We start from the raw sequence: 12,965 nt of genomic DNA, 5'->3' as shown, positions 1-12,965 counted from the left end.
ACTTGTTTAAAACCAATTCTTTCAAAAGTTCCTAACTTATAGATCATTTTAGATTCTATCTTAGGAATAGTCCATTTATTCAATAAATCTAAATTTTCAGGTAAATCATATTCTTCATTTAAACTGTTATGAACAGTTTCTTTCATACTGAAAATATTCATTTGAATAAAAAGTGCTAAATTATTAACCAGACTATTTCCATGGCTCTGATACCATTTAACAATAAAATTATAATAATAATAAATAAAAATATATAAAAATATATATCTATCTACTTATACTTAAAGAACGCAGTCCCTCAACTTGGCCAGTTTTGTTCCGGTACTAAGTCACAATCCAGACACGTGCCCCTACACCAACAACAAAGCTCAGGGCCAATACCACGTGGGATTTGCTCTTCCCTCCACTGCACCCCTTGCTTCCGGTTGCACCTTTTTTCTTCGTCTCTTCGATTCCTCGGTCCTCCTCTGTTTTCCTTGTTTTGCTTTTCCTTTTCTCTCGTTTGCTACGAACAGCTCCCAGCCAAAAAAAAAAGGGTCGGTGTTGAGGGAAGGGTGGGGTGAATGTTTTGATAAGAAAGGAGACTTTTTACGGAGGAATCGAATGTTCAACCCCAATATTGAGGCATTGAATCCCTTGAATAATCCAATATTTCAAGATCCCGATGGAGCCGGGTTTACAGGATTGACTAAAGGCGATAAAGTTTCGCAAAAGGGTGTTTTCTCTGAGTTCAATAGAACCCCATTCTTGATCAAGAAACCATTGGCCATTTCTGGATCTGAAAATGCAAATCTCGAACGAAAGGGTGAAAATATTAATATTCAGGCGAAGAGGACGGAGAGGAAGGCTTTAAATACTGATTATATTAGTAGAAGAACGAGTGCCGAGGGTTGGGTAAAGAGCTAAATGCAGATGGGAAGATCTGGGGTTACTATCCAGGGTTGGATGGGAGACTATCTTTTGGGAACTTTTTGGACGCGTTCCTCCGAAGAGTAAAATGTAAGACTACGGTGTGGAATTCACCACCATGGATGTTTGGTGTTTGACAGCAGAGGGCGTTGGAGAGCATTCTCTATCATCACAGACGGGCACGTGTAGCGGTGTTCTCTGAAACGATAGAGCTTGATTTCTTCGGTGCATTTATTAAACATAGGTAATCTCTTGTTCGTTTCAAGCATAAAGTCTTGTATTGCATTTTTGTTTCAGCCAAAGTACAACTTCGCACTTTGGATGCTCTACATATAAATTATAGGAACTAAATGCCGGTGTTAAAGGTTGTTGCCTTGTCCAGTTATAATGTGGCTTTGTGATGCCAAATCTCGATGAGCTGTTGAAAGATACACCAACTCGCTTATTTGCTTCTGTGTGGCAAGAATGGAAGAGGTCAAAGAATTACCCTACTCGCTATAGCTAACTTGTGAGACTCGCTGCTCTTTACAAGTGAGCAATTGAAAATATGTATATCATTTTTTGGAGTTGGTTTTTGTTTTTTTTAGGAGTCGCAAATTGTAAAAAATGACATTGAATTGGAAAGAGCGTCTCTGTCATTTTATCTTAAATCGGAACTATCATATTTGATTTCTTTTATCACCATGGAGTTGGGTCCCCTTGGGACAAAGATTATTATTATTAAATGTTTTTTTTAAACAAGACAGATTATGTTTAAAGATTATATATGAAGAACAAGAAGCGAAAGAATAGATACTAAATCGGTACATATTGTGCAAAATTAATTATGTCACCTGGAGCAGTCTTCTCTTGTCACATATTTGTTGTAAATGTATGAGTAGATTTTAAGGTTTGGAATATGCGTGTTTTTTACTGGGTATATCTGATATTGAATTGAGCTAATTGGTGCGCTATGTGACCTGGATCGGGCCTATGGTGCCGTTTCTCATATTTTTACAGTTGCTGATGAACACTTCTGCTCGTCAAATAGCCAAGACTGCCAGTTCTTTGGAACAACTTCGTCGAGCCTTAGAGCAGGTCAGTTATATGGCACATTCAAACAATTACTAGATGGAACTCTAGCCGATTCAAGGAATTATCAAACAGTAAAGGTGGGAATGTTTTTCTCTTATTTGTGGTTGGATGTGTGTATGAGTTGTTATTCATCCATGCCCATAACTGAAAGATTGGTCCCTGCTACTTTTAGGGTATTCGACCTCTAATTCAGCTGTCACAATAAACGATGGCCTAGAAATAGGTTCGGAAATTTTGCCAAGTGGGCTATGACTTAATCACATTTATAACAATGATAGTTCTATGTGTAAACTCGATCATTTGAAAGTCAACATTCAAATACAGATTGATTGATGCATATTCACTTATAAGCATTTTAATATTTTTTTCAATTGTTGCCGACTATTTCCACAGTTTGCTTGAGATGTTATGACACAATCAGGCTGGGTAAACCCGAGTTTTAGATGGCTACTTGTAGGCAATTAAATTAGTATAATCACTTCGACTACTACACACACAATTATTTAATATCAGTTGTGTTTTTATAAATTTCCATAGGAAACCTCCTAGCAAACATTTTGGGCAAAACTTGATTTTTGAGAATTTTAATAAATTTAGAGATTGTTAAGTGACAGTGGTAAGTCAATGTCCTTGATCTGAGAACGGTGTTGGACGGTACAGTGCTTTTGCACCTTGACAATCAGTATGTGTATAAAACTGGAATGCGTGAGTTACACATATTGGAAGAGGGTGAAATGGGAAATTACACATATACATGTCAAACTAGTAATTTTAGGGAGGTGAGTTATATCTATTGATGCACCCAATTTGATGATCTCAAATGCTTTTCTCATCAATCAAATAATTAATGCTTTGAAGGAGGCGACACATAATTAGTAACTCTGAAAAAAATATAAATACTCGTATGTTATGCTATAAACTGGGTAGGACACCTCAAGAATTGAAGTGCCCATATCTAGTATATTTCGGACCAATTTAAAAAATAGGAGTGAAACAGAAAGTATTTAAAAAACTAGGACTCTGATTTTTTTAAAAAAAACAAGGAGTTGACTCCTGATTATTATATTAACCATAATTAAATTTTTAACTTAATCAATTAATTGTAATATTCTTTTTTTCTCTGTCGACACACATATTCTCCAATTAAAATTTATGAACCATCTTTCACCCAGAAAAATTGATCGATCAAAATTAAGTTGGTCTTGGTCGACCAAAAAGAAATTTCATCTTGGTGTTGGTCGACCAAGAAGAAATTTCTTTTTTGTGGACCAACTTTTTATATTAGTCCACCAAGAAGAATTTAAATATATTTTAATTTTCATTGAAAATCGGATTCAAATTTGAATTTTATGTTACTTTCATATATTAATTATGTATATTCTCTAAAATATTTAATTTTACATTTTTTTTGAATGAAATATAATTTTTTTAATATTATTTTGTTTTACAACTTTAGCAAAGAAATTTATAGTGAATTTTGATATTGAATGTCCGTAAATTGAGATTATTATCATTATTATGTATTTTTGAGTGAAATAAATATAATTGCCCCTGATTAGTAGAGCGATCGAATCGTGATGCTTGAGCTGTTGTGCGGTTTAAAAAATTTGAGTTGCACCATTACCATCAGCTATAGCTTTTGCTCATGAATTGACGGATAATTACACAATTTTGACTAATGTTGCTCGACAATAGTAGATGTTTAATCCATTAATTGATTAACATATGGATCACATAATTTCACATGTATGTTTTATAATTTTATATGCTTTAACATACCATGTTACATGTTTTGACATATGAATCACAATTTCACAATTATGTTAGTGTTTGAATATATAAATCACAATTACATAATCACAAGTATGTTCTATAATATTATATGTTTTAACTTATTATGTTACATGTTTTGACATATAAATCACAATTTCAAAATTATGTTACATGTTTTAACATATGAATCACAATTTCAATTGAATTACATGTTTTAACATAAAAATCACAATTACATGTTTTAAAATATAGATCATAATTTCACAATTATATTGCATATTTTAACATATGAATCACAATTTCATTATTACATGATTTAACATATGAAACACATATTTAACTTGGGTCGACAAAGCAGCATTTATATACCAACTTGGTCGACCCAAAGTTCCAGTCTTTTGAGTAGACCCATGTTGATTTAGGGTCGAGCTTTTTTCTAACACACGAGATTAATAAATTTCATGGAGAAGAAACTACGTACTTTAGTTGTGATGATAATACAAGCAATTGTGTTGTACCAAACCAAGAAGAGTTATTTCATTGCTTGACTCCTCAAGGTCTTCCTCCTCATAAACTCACTTTAAAAATAAATGCCCCAATCATTTTGCTACGAAATATAAACCCAACTGAAGGTCTTTGTAATGGTACACGGCTTCTTTGCAAAGGGTTTACCACAAACGTTATTTATGCTGAAATTTCAGTCGGAATCTATGCAGGAAAACCCTTATTTATTCCTCGTATAACATTAGAAGCTCCATGTGATGATTTCTCAACTATTCCATTTAAGAGAAAACAATTTCCAGTACGCCTATGTTATGCCATGACCATAAACAAAGCACATGGTCAGACTTTAGATTTCGTTGGTGTATATTTGAAAGAACCTGTTTTTTCACACGGTCAACTCTATGTTGCACTATCCAGAGCCAAAAGTATAGATCAATTAAAAGTGCTTATCAGACCATCACTACCATTGTTCCAGAGTACTGACCATACAAAGAACGTTGTTTACCAAGATGTTCTAGCTGCTGCAAATATTATCTGATATAGGTGAGCCCTGGACAAACTGTTTTTCAACTTCATAAATATTCACATTTTTTGGATATATAGAAAAATTGTAGCCACATTGTTGCTATGTTTATGCTGTGTTTTATAATGTTTATTATCAAATTTAATATTTGTATTGTTCGACTTTGCGTCAAGAGTAGTTTTGTTTGTACTCATAGTAGAAACATATAATTTTAGTTTACCCTTTTACTTCATTCAAACACAAAGTAAATAATAGTATGTTATGGATTTCCAGCAATTTGTTGCATATTATTCATACCATCACTTTTAAAGATTGGCTTCTTCTCAAAAGTTACCGGGGGGAAATTATGTGTTATTCACTTTTTTTCGCCCCCTCCTCCTGTTCAGGTCAATAGAAGAAAATTGTACTGCACTTGGAAAGCTAAAACCGGAGACTCAAGGCTGGTTTGTTAAGGTCTTAGTTGCAGCAAAAACTCCAATTCGGTTCATGAACTGGGGAAGGCAACGAAAGATTGTTTTCACTGACAAAGAGGTAAAATTTCACCTTTTTAAATGTAAGTATGATCATCTCGTTTGCTTTACTTACATCATTATTTTGGGCAGAATGAAAGCATGCAAAGCATAATTTACGAGCAAGATGTTGACCAATTGAATAAGCTGCTCGAGTTGTACAAAACCTATTACGTGGGAAATGCCAAGATTAAGGAAATAACCGGAAAAACACCAATTTTAGGAACTTCAAAACATCAAATGATCCTTAGTCGAAGCACTTATATCAGAAGTGCAGAAGAGCATAAGCAGTTACCAATCGACCACGTTTACCAGCTTACTCCTTTTGCGAGGTTTCCTGAAATGGCAGATATATTACACATAGGCAAATCAGTTAAGTGTTCTCACGAACTATTTCCCAGTGCGTACCTAATATTTTGTGTACTTTTTCTTATTTTACTGACAAGATTTTTTCCCAGATTTACTTTGCAGTGTTATACACTTCTTCCCACCACGATTTGTTGAAAGAACTAAAAGAAACTTACAAGATTTTGTGGTTATCAACGAAGAGTAAACTATTTTGCTCTAAAGCCCAGACTTTCAGTTACTATAATTTAATGTTTCTTCCTCTTATATTAATTGTAAAAATACATTTTTATTATGCATATAGACGTAGAGCATCGATACTTACATTGTTGGAAGAATTTCTACAAACTGAGGCACCCTATCTGACAAAGAATGTTCACAACATGCCTATAATTTTAGGGATGCGCCTCTCCGTCAACACTTTCTACGGTAAACTTATTGTTCTACACTTGATTTATTACGGTGTTTTCTACCTAATTATATATGCTTTTACATACATTTATATGTTCTTGTAGGGCTATCCATTGGAACAACACCAAGTACTATTCTATTTGGGCTATGGTAATAAAGAGCCTCCATATATATTCTTTTATTTTGAACATTTTTACTTTATCCTTTCTCCTACGAGCAAGCTGTTACTTCCAATTTTACCCCCAGCTCATTGTTTTATACCCATCTTATTAACTCTGAACTTTTCTCACATCTTTGTTACCCAATTACACAAAATTTACAACTACTTCAAAATATAATATGTTTATTTACAACTATAATACTTATCTACTATACTCCTTGGAATGGAACTTTTGGTATTACCATCTCCTCTAAGTAAATTTATGCACGATATGATTTACCAGACTACTCTTCTCAAATTACAGGTATAAGTTTGTCAAACTTTCACGAACGTTTTCAAATTTTATGTTATCCCATATTCTTGGCACCTCTCCACCTTATATTTGCTCATCCTATTTTTTCTCTACTTAGAATCACACTTCTTCACCTCCAACCCAGAATGGCTAGAATTTTACCTATAGTTTTTTTAAACAAATAGTTTCCTGTTTAAACAAATAGTTCCTTTTCCAAGTTAGGACATCAAGGACTGAAGCAAGAGGGGGGAACATTCGTACGAAATACCGTCATTGCATGTCTTCCACCTTCTGAAGCCTCATCAGCACCGCAGAGTTCTGAAGAGAAGAGCTTGTCTTCACATGTTCTGAAACGTTGCTGCCCACAATACCCACGCCTGAATCTCAAGCAAGCACTTCAAACACACAGAAACAACATATTCCAACTACTCTAGCCGATCATCAAATCAGTTCAACCGCCAAGAGAAGCCTCGACTCCGGAGATCATATAACAGAGAATGTCCCAAAACATGCTAAAAAGGACTAAGGTACTTGCATTGTCCACACTTTTTAATTTGCTTTGTTAGTAATTTCTTAAAAAAATGTTTACATATCAAGTCTTTTCATAAACGTATATATTGTCATGAATAAAAAAAATTAGTACGTGTTTACAAAATGTGCCTATTATTTACCTTATGACAAACACATTGTAGGAAAAAAAGTTCGTACATACTTTCCAAATAACATGTCTTCTCTTGGTATTTCTTGGCAGAATCATCATTCCCTTAATGTATAACTAATGTAATGCCTCATAAATTCGATTGCTTTCTTGTTATTTTATTAGAAGCACCATGGATATTTAGGCTGGATTAGTGAGAATAGCACAATTTAGGTTGGATCAGTTGTTGATGACCTAAAAAAAAACTCTTGAGCTCACTAATAGGTTGCTTAGCTGGTTGAAATAAGTATGTGTAATTTGTGCACAATAAATGAACTAAGATAACAACAGCTTAAAAAATTTATTACGCTCAGTTACGTATCAGTTATACGATAAATAAAAAATTGCAGTATTTTATTTTATACAGATGTGTCTTTGTGAAGAGGAGGGACAAAGATAGTTTCTATTTATTTACTCTACACATACACGTACACCTCGAAGTCACTAACTCTATTGATGAAATAAGAAAACTAGGCACGGAGCTTTACAAGCAAGGATAAAACCTTCTTCAAAACAACCAAGGAAAAACAGTCTAAAATAACCTTGACCTTTTACAATCCTAAAAATAACTTGCACCGAAGACTTTACGTCTTACAGCTAACTACTTCTATGTAGTTTAGCATTTTAGTTTCCTTTAATTTTTTAAAATCAACTACTACTTTTGCTCTAGAAAAAGTGGTATAATAGTATTCTATTTGGTTTTGTAAAAAAGAAATAAGCAACCAAAGTCTTTGCTAGCTATCTAATTCTTTCTCTTTTATGTTGAACAAACTTGAAATTTCATGTTAGTAATGATTTAGTGCTACGTATCATTCAGTTGATGTCATTCAATCTCCAAACGCTTATAATGTCTTTCTGGCCTACTCGACATTTTATGGTTAGGTACAAGCATTAGCTCCCTTTTATTTACTGTAAAAAAAGCTAAATGTTGTGGATTGCTTTTTCCATATTGTTATTGGCTTTACAATCACTTAAAGTTATACAACTGGATGTCGCCCTGACAATTGCTTAGATTTATATAATTTGTCGTCGTTTAACGATTTAAACGCCACCTTGTTTTTTCATGTTATTTTGTTTTTCCTCTCAGCTTCAAACCAGTGTTTAGGAACAAAGGTCTACCTTCTTTTGTGACAGTCCGTACATCGATTTTTGTACATTCTGATTATACACTTTTGCAAATCGCAATGTAAATATTATGTACATTATGATGTGATTATGTTATTTTACTAAATATGTTGTCATATCTTTTTTATTTATGTGAACATGTGAATATCTTAAACTAAAAAAAAAAAACAAATACAACATAGTTACTGAATTACCTCCTCACAAATTTGCCTCTCATTATCTTATATTTTTTTATATAATTTTTAAAAAATGCCAGGCATTTAAAAAATTACCAATAATTTTTGTTATATATAAAATGCTCAATAAACGAAACTTAATTTTTGTAACATGTTTATTTTTTACGTAAGTAAACATTAAAATACCTAATTACATAACATAATTTATTTTACATTTCTTTTTCCCATCATTTTTTTCTCCCTTTAAAAAACTTCTTTTTCCACATCTACCAAACTTTAATATCTTTTTCTCCTTATTATATTTAACGACTTTTATATTATTATGTAAAAAAATTATTCAAGACATTTTCATCTCGCTATCTAACATTCACTTTATGATCAACGTCCAAACTTATGTAGATTCTCACATAATATACACAGGTTTTTTCCATAATTTATTTAAATCTTACTATATGATGTCATGCATTTTTATAGTTTGCAATTTACATAAGTTTTATAAAATTTTAAATATCTACTTTCTTAAACGTACATTCGTACTATATAACTTAATCAATTAATTGTCCTATTCTTTTTTTTCTCGGTCGACACACATATTCTCCAATTAAAATTTATGAACCATCTTTCACCCAGAAAAATTGATCGATCAAAATTAAGTTGGTCTTGATCGACCAAAAAGAAATTTCATCTTGGTGTTGGTCGACCAAGAAGAAATTTCTTTTTTGTGGACTAACATTTTATATTAGTCCAACAAGAAGAAATTTCTTCTGGGTCGACCAAGAAGAATTCTTCTTGGTCGACCAATAAAATTTTGGGTCGACCCAAAAGACTGGAATTTTAGGTCTACTCAAAAAGCTGGAACTTTGGGTCAACTCAAGTTGGTACATAAAAATGTTACTTTGTCGACTCAAGTTAAATATGTGTTTTATATGTTAAACCATGTAATATTATGTAATGAAATTGTAATTCATATGTTAAAACATGCAATATAGTTGTGAAATTGTGATTTTATGTTAAAACATGTAATTGTGATTTTATGTTAAAACATGTAATTCAATTGAAATTGTGATTCATATGTTAAAACATGTAACATAATTGTGAAATTGTGATTTATATGTCAAAACATGTAACATAATAAATTAAAACATATAACATTATAGAACATACTTGTGATTATGTAATTGTGATATATATATATATATATATATATATATATATATATATATATATATATATATATATATATATATATATATATATATATATGTTAAAACATGTAACATAATTGTGAAATTGTGATTTATATGTCAAAACATGTAACATAATAAATTAAAACATATAACATTATAGAACATACTTGTGATTATGTAATTGTGATATATATATATATATATATATATATATATATATATATATATATATATATATATATATATATATATATATATATATACTTGTGAAATTGTGATTCATATATCAAAACATGTAACATGGTATGTTAAAGCATATAACATTATAAAACATACATGTGAAATTATGTGATTCATATGTTAATCAATTAATGGATTAAACATCTACTATTGTCGAGCAACATTGGTCAAAATTGTGTAATTATCCGTCAATTCATGTGTTAGAAAAAGAGTCGACCCAAAAGCAACTTTGGTCGATCCAAAATCAACATGGGTCGACCCAGATATTGACGCAAACTCAATCGAAGAAATGACTCACCAAAATCTGGTAATATTCATTTCGATTCATTATGGTAAAAAAATATGTAATTATCCGTATGTGTTAGAAAAAAGCTCGACCCTAAATCAACATGGGTCTACTCAAAAGACTAGTGGAACTTTGGGTCGACCAAGTTGGTATATAAATGCTGCCTTGTCGACCCAAGTTAAATATGTGTTTCATATGTTAAATCATGTAATATTATGTAATGAAATTGTGATTCATATGCTAAAATATGTAATATAATTGTGAAATTATGATCTATATGTTAAAACATGTAATTGTAATTTTTATGTTAAAACATGTCATTCAATTGAAATTGTGATTCATATGTTAAAACATGTAACATAGTTGTGAAATTGTAATTTATATGTCAAAACATGTAACATAATAAGTTAAAACATATAATATTATAGAACATACTTGTGATTATGTAATTGTGATTTATATATTCAAACAGTAACATAATTGTGAAATTGTGATTCATATGTTAAAACATGTAACATTATAAAACATACATGTGAAATTATGTGATTCATATGTTAATCAATTAATGGATTAAACATCTACTATTGTCGAGCAAAATTAGTCAAAATTGTGTAATTATTCGTCAATTCATGTATTAGAAAAATGGTCGACTCAAAAACAACCTTGGTCGATCCAAAATCAACATGGGTCGACCCAGAGATCGATGCAAACTCAATCGAAAAAATGACTAACCAAAATTTGGTCATATTACTTAAATATTAACATAAATCGACCCACAAATCACAAAAAGTGAGTCGACCAAGACTAAAATTTTGGTCTTGGTCGACCCACCCATCCCAAGCAATTGATTGAGAATTGCTTGGTTCTGCTTGGGAATTGCTTCGACCCAAGCAATTCCCAAGCAATTGCTTGGAAGTGGTAGACCAAGACCAAAAAATTTTGGTCTTGATGTTTACCAAGACTAGTGATCTTAGTCTGAGTCGACCAAAATTTTGGTCTACTTATTTTTTTTCAAGTGAATTGACTAATTTCAATAAATCGAAATAAACGTGATAGACAATTTGTCTTGAGGATCAGTCGACAAAAAATAAATTTAAAGTCGACTGAAATGAAAATGAATACAATGTTAAGGTTTCTAAATCAAATTTAATAATATATTTATGTTTAAACAGAAAACATTTATTTAAATTGAGTTATGATTTTTTTTTAATTAAGTCACCGTAGACTCTCTTTTTCCTAAATTTCCCGTATATTTCTAATTCATCATCTCAAATACTACCTAAATGAATTTATTTTTGGTGATTTCAAATCCATCAAGCACATTTTTTTCTCAAATCAAATTATTAGGAACCAAATCATGTTATCCAAACATTGAGTCTTTTCATATATACCGGTTAGAAACATAAATCATTAATTGATCAAGGATACCAAGAAAAATCGACCTGGATTACAAGTAGGTTGTCTAATACCAAGAAAAAAGACAGCGGAGGACAAATTTCACCGGTATAGCGTAAATCCCACCAAAACAACACTAATCCGACCATCCATTCCCAAACATCATTACAAACAGCAAAATAAACACAACATCGGATTCAATCCTTGATCTTGCGATTAGCGAAGTAAATCTTGAAAGCCTTGGGAAGAAACACAGGCAACAAAAACCCAAACAAATTAAAGCTCCAAAACGCCATATTAGCAACAGCAAGAAGCCTCCCAACATGCAGTCTCCTCAGGCTTCCTCCGTACTCAGATTCAACTTTATAGATCTCGCTTCTCAGCCAGTCCACAATCGTGAAAATCCTCTTCGAATTGTAGAAAACCGGCACGAAAACGCGAATGGGCAGCGAGAAGCCGCCGGAAAACGATATCCCTTCCATGAAAACTTGACTGGACAGCAAAAAAACATGTGGAGCAGCTGCCTTGATCCCCTCTTTATCCCCCTCGAATATACCTTCAAAGATGTAAGCTATAGGGAGAAACAATCCGATTACCGCACCGACAAAGACATAAATGCCTAGAATCCTGTTTTTCGGCCCGAAAACCAGCGGATCCGCCGTGGAGGAGGTGGGAGGGAACGCTACTTTTGATATGAAATACATGTAAATTATTGAAAAGAGGACAAAAGCAAAGTCCTCGATGCTTACCATACCGCTGGCGGAGAGAACAATCACCACTGCAAGGGCGTTGAGCTGCCGGAAAGAGAAAAAACCCATAACTTTTGGGGGTCTTCCGGCGGTCTTAACGGCGGCGCTACCTGCAGCCTGCTCGTGCGATTCTTCTTTATGGAGGGATATATCACTGGATGCACCGACCCCACCAGACATTTTCTTGAAATTTCACAGGATTCGACTGATCAGTAAAGATTTGTGCAATTGGTTCGATTTTCTGTTAAGAAAGAAAGGGAAATAAGATAATTTTTGCTGAATTTGCAAGAAATTAACAGGGTTGATAATTGGACAGCAAGGAAAGAAGGTTTCGACTTTCGAGGCAAAGTGATGGGGAAGAGAAGATCGAGACGGTATTTGTGGATGTAAAGTACAAGTGGCAAGACTGAGGTCCTGTAGAGCTACGTGTCTTCGAAACAATGCGATTTCGTTTTTTTCTTTATTTTTTCCCTCAAAAAAATGGAATCTTCTATTATTAACTCTAAGCCACATGTTGACGGGAAAAGCACTTGTAGTTTTCTATTGGTAGCCACTCCAAGTGCAGCTGTCGTCATTATCGGTAAATTTGAAAAAAAATAAATAAATATTT

At 32.5% G+C, this 12,965-nt stretch overlaps 2 protein-coding genes across 8 annotated transcripts; one reads left to right on the top strand and one right to left on the bottom strand.

Moving 5' to 3' along the window:
- The first annotated feature begins 350 nt into the window (after nucleotides 1-350).
- On the top strand, nucleotides 351-8,449 carry LOC140808159 (uncharacterized). Of its 7 annotated transcripts, none has more exons than XR_012112828.1 (8): nucleotides 351-1,153; nucleotides 1,292-2,060; nucleotides 4,736-4,803; nucleotides 5,170-5,314; nucleotides 5,386-5,664; nucleotides 5,751-5,841; nucleotides 5,942-6,066; nucleotides 6,153-8,278. XR_012112828.1 is itself a non-coding variant. In XM_073165207.1 (8 exons), exons 5-8 carry the CDS (start codon nucleotides 5,270-5,272, stop codon nucleotides 6,200-6,202), a joined length of 690 nt encoding a protein of 229 aa, XP_073021308.1. In that variant the 5' UTR covers nucleotides 377-1,153; nucleotides 1,292-1,417; nucleotides 1,909-2,060; nucleotides 4,736-4,803; nucleotides 5,170-5,269; the 3' UTR covers nucleotides 6,203-8,278. The 7 variants fall into 7 exon arrangements, 4 of the variants coding, with proteins under 4 accessions (XP_073021308.1, XP_073021307.1, XP_073021305.1 ...); XR_012112826.1 differs by adding an exon at nucleotides 8,285-8,449 and having other exon boundaries at nucleotides 377-1,153; nucleotides 5,751-6,066; nucleotides 6,153-7,027; XM_073165207.1 differs by having other exon boundaries at nucleotides 377-1,153; nucleotides 1,292-1,417; nucleotides 1,909-2,060; nucleotides 5,751-6,066.
- A 3,187-nt stretch (nucleotides 8,450-11,636) lies between these two features.
- On the bottom strand, nucleotides 11,637-12,749 carry LOC140808152 (uncharacterized). The gene has a single exon (XM_073165188.1). The coding sequence runs from the start codon at nucleotides 12,533-12,535 to the stop codon at nucleotides 11,804-11,806; it is 732 nt and encodes a 243-aa protein (XP_073021289.1). The 5' UTR covers nucleotides 12,536-12,749; the 3' UTR covers nucleotides 11,637-11,803.
- Nucleotides 12,750-12,965: the final 216 nt, after the last annotated feature.

The sequence above is a fragment of the Primulina eburnea genome, chromosome 12, assembly GCF_022965805.1.
Source record: "Primulina eburnea isolate SZY01 chromosome 12, ASM2296580v1, whole genome shotgun sequence".
Lineage (NCBI taxonomy): Eukaryota > Viridiplantae > Streptophyta > Magnoliopsida > Lamiales > Gesneriaceae > Primulina > Primulina eburnea.
The sequence above is the reverse complement of the archived record's forward strand: the minus strand, read 5'-3'. Positions and strand labels throughout refer to the sequence as shown.

What these genes read in the sequence shown, in the direction of transcription:
- LOC140808159 (XM_073165207.1), top strand. Translation starts at nt 5,270, where the DNA reads ATGAACTGGGGAAGGCAACGAAAGATTGTTTTCACTGACAAAGAG. An exon ending in TATTACACATAGGCAAATCA is followed by an intron (nt 5,665 to 5,750) that starts GTTAAGTGTTCT and finishes ATTTTTTCCCAG; the next exon opens with ATTTACTTTGCAGTGTTATA. An exon ending in CTCCGTCAACACTTTCTACG is followed by an intron (nt 6,067 to 6,152) that starts GTAAACTTATTG and finishes ATGTTCTTGTAG; the next exon opens with GGCTATCCATTGGAACAACA.
- LOC140808152 (XM_073165188.1), bottom strand. Translation starts at nt 12,535, where the DNA reads ATGTCTGGTGGGGTCGGTGCATCCAGTGATATATCCCTCCATAAAGAA.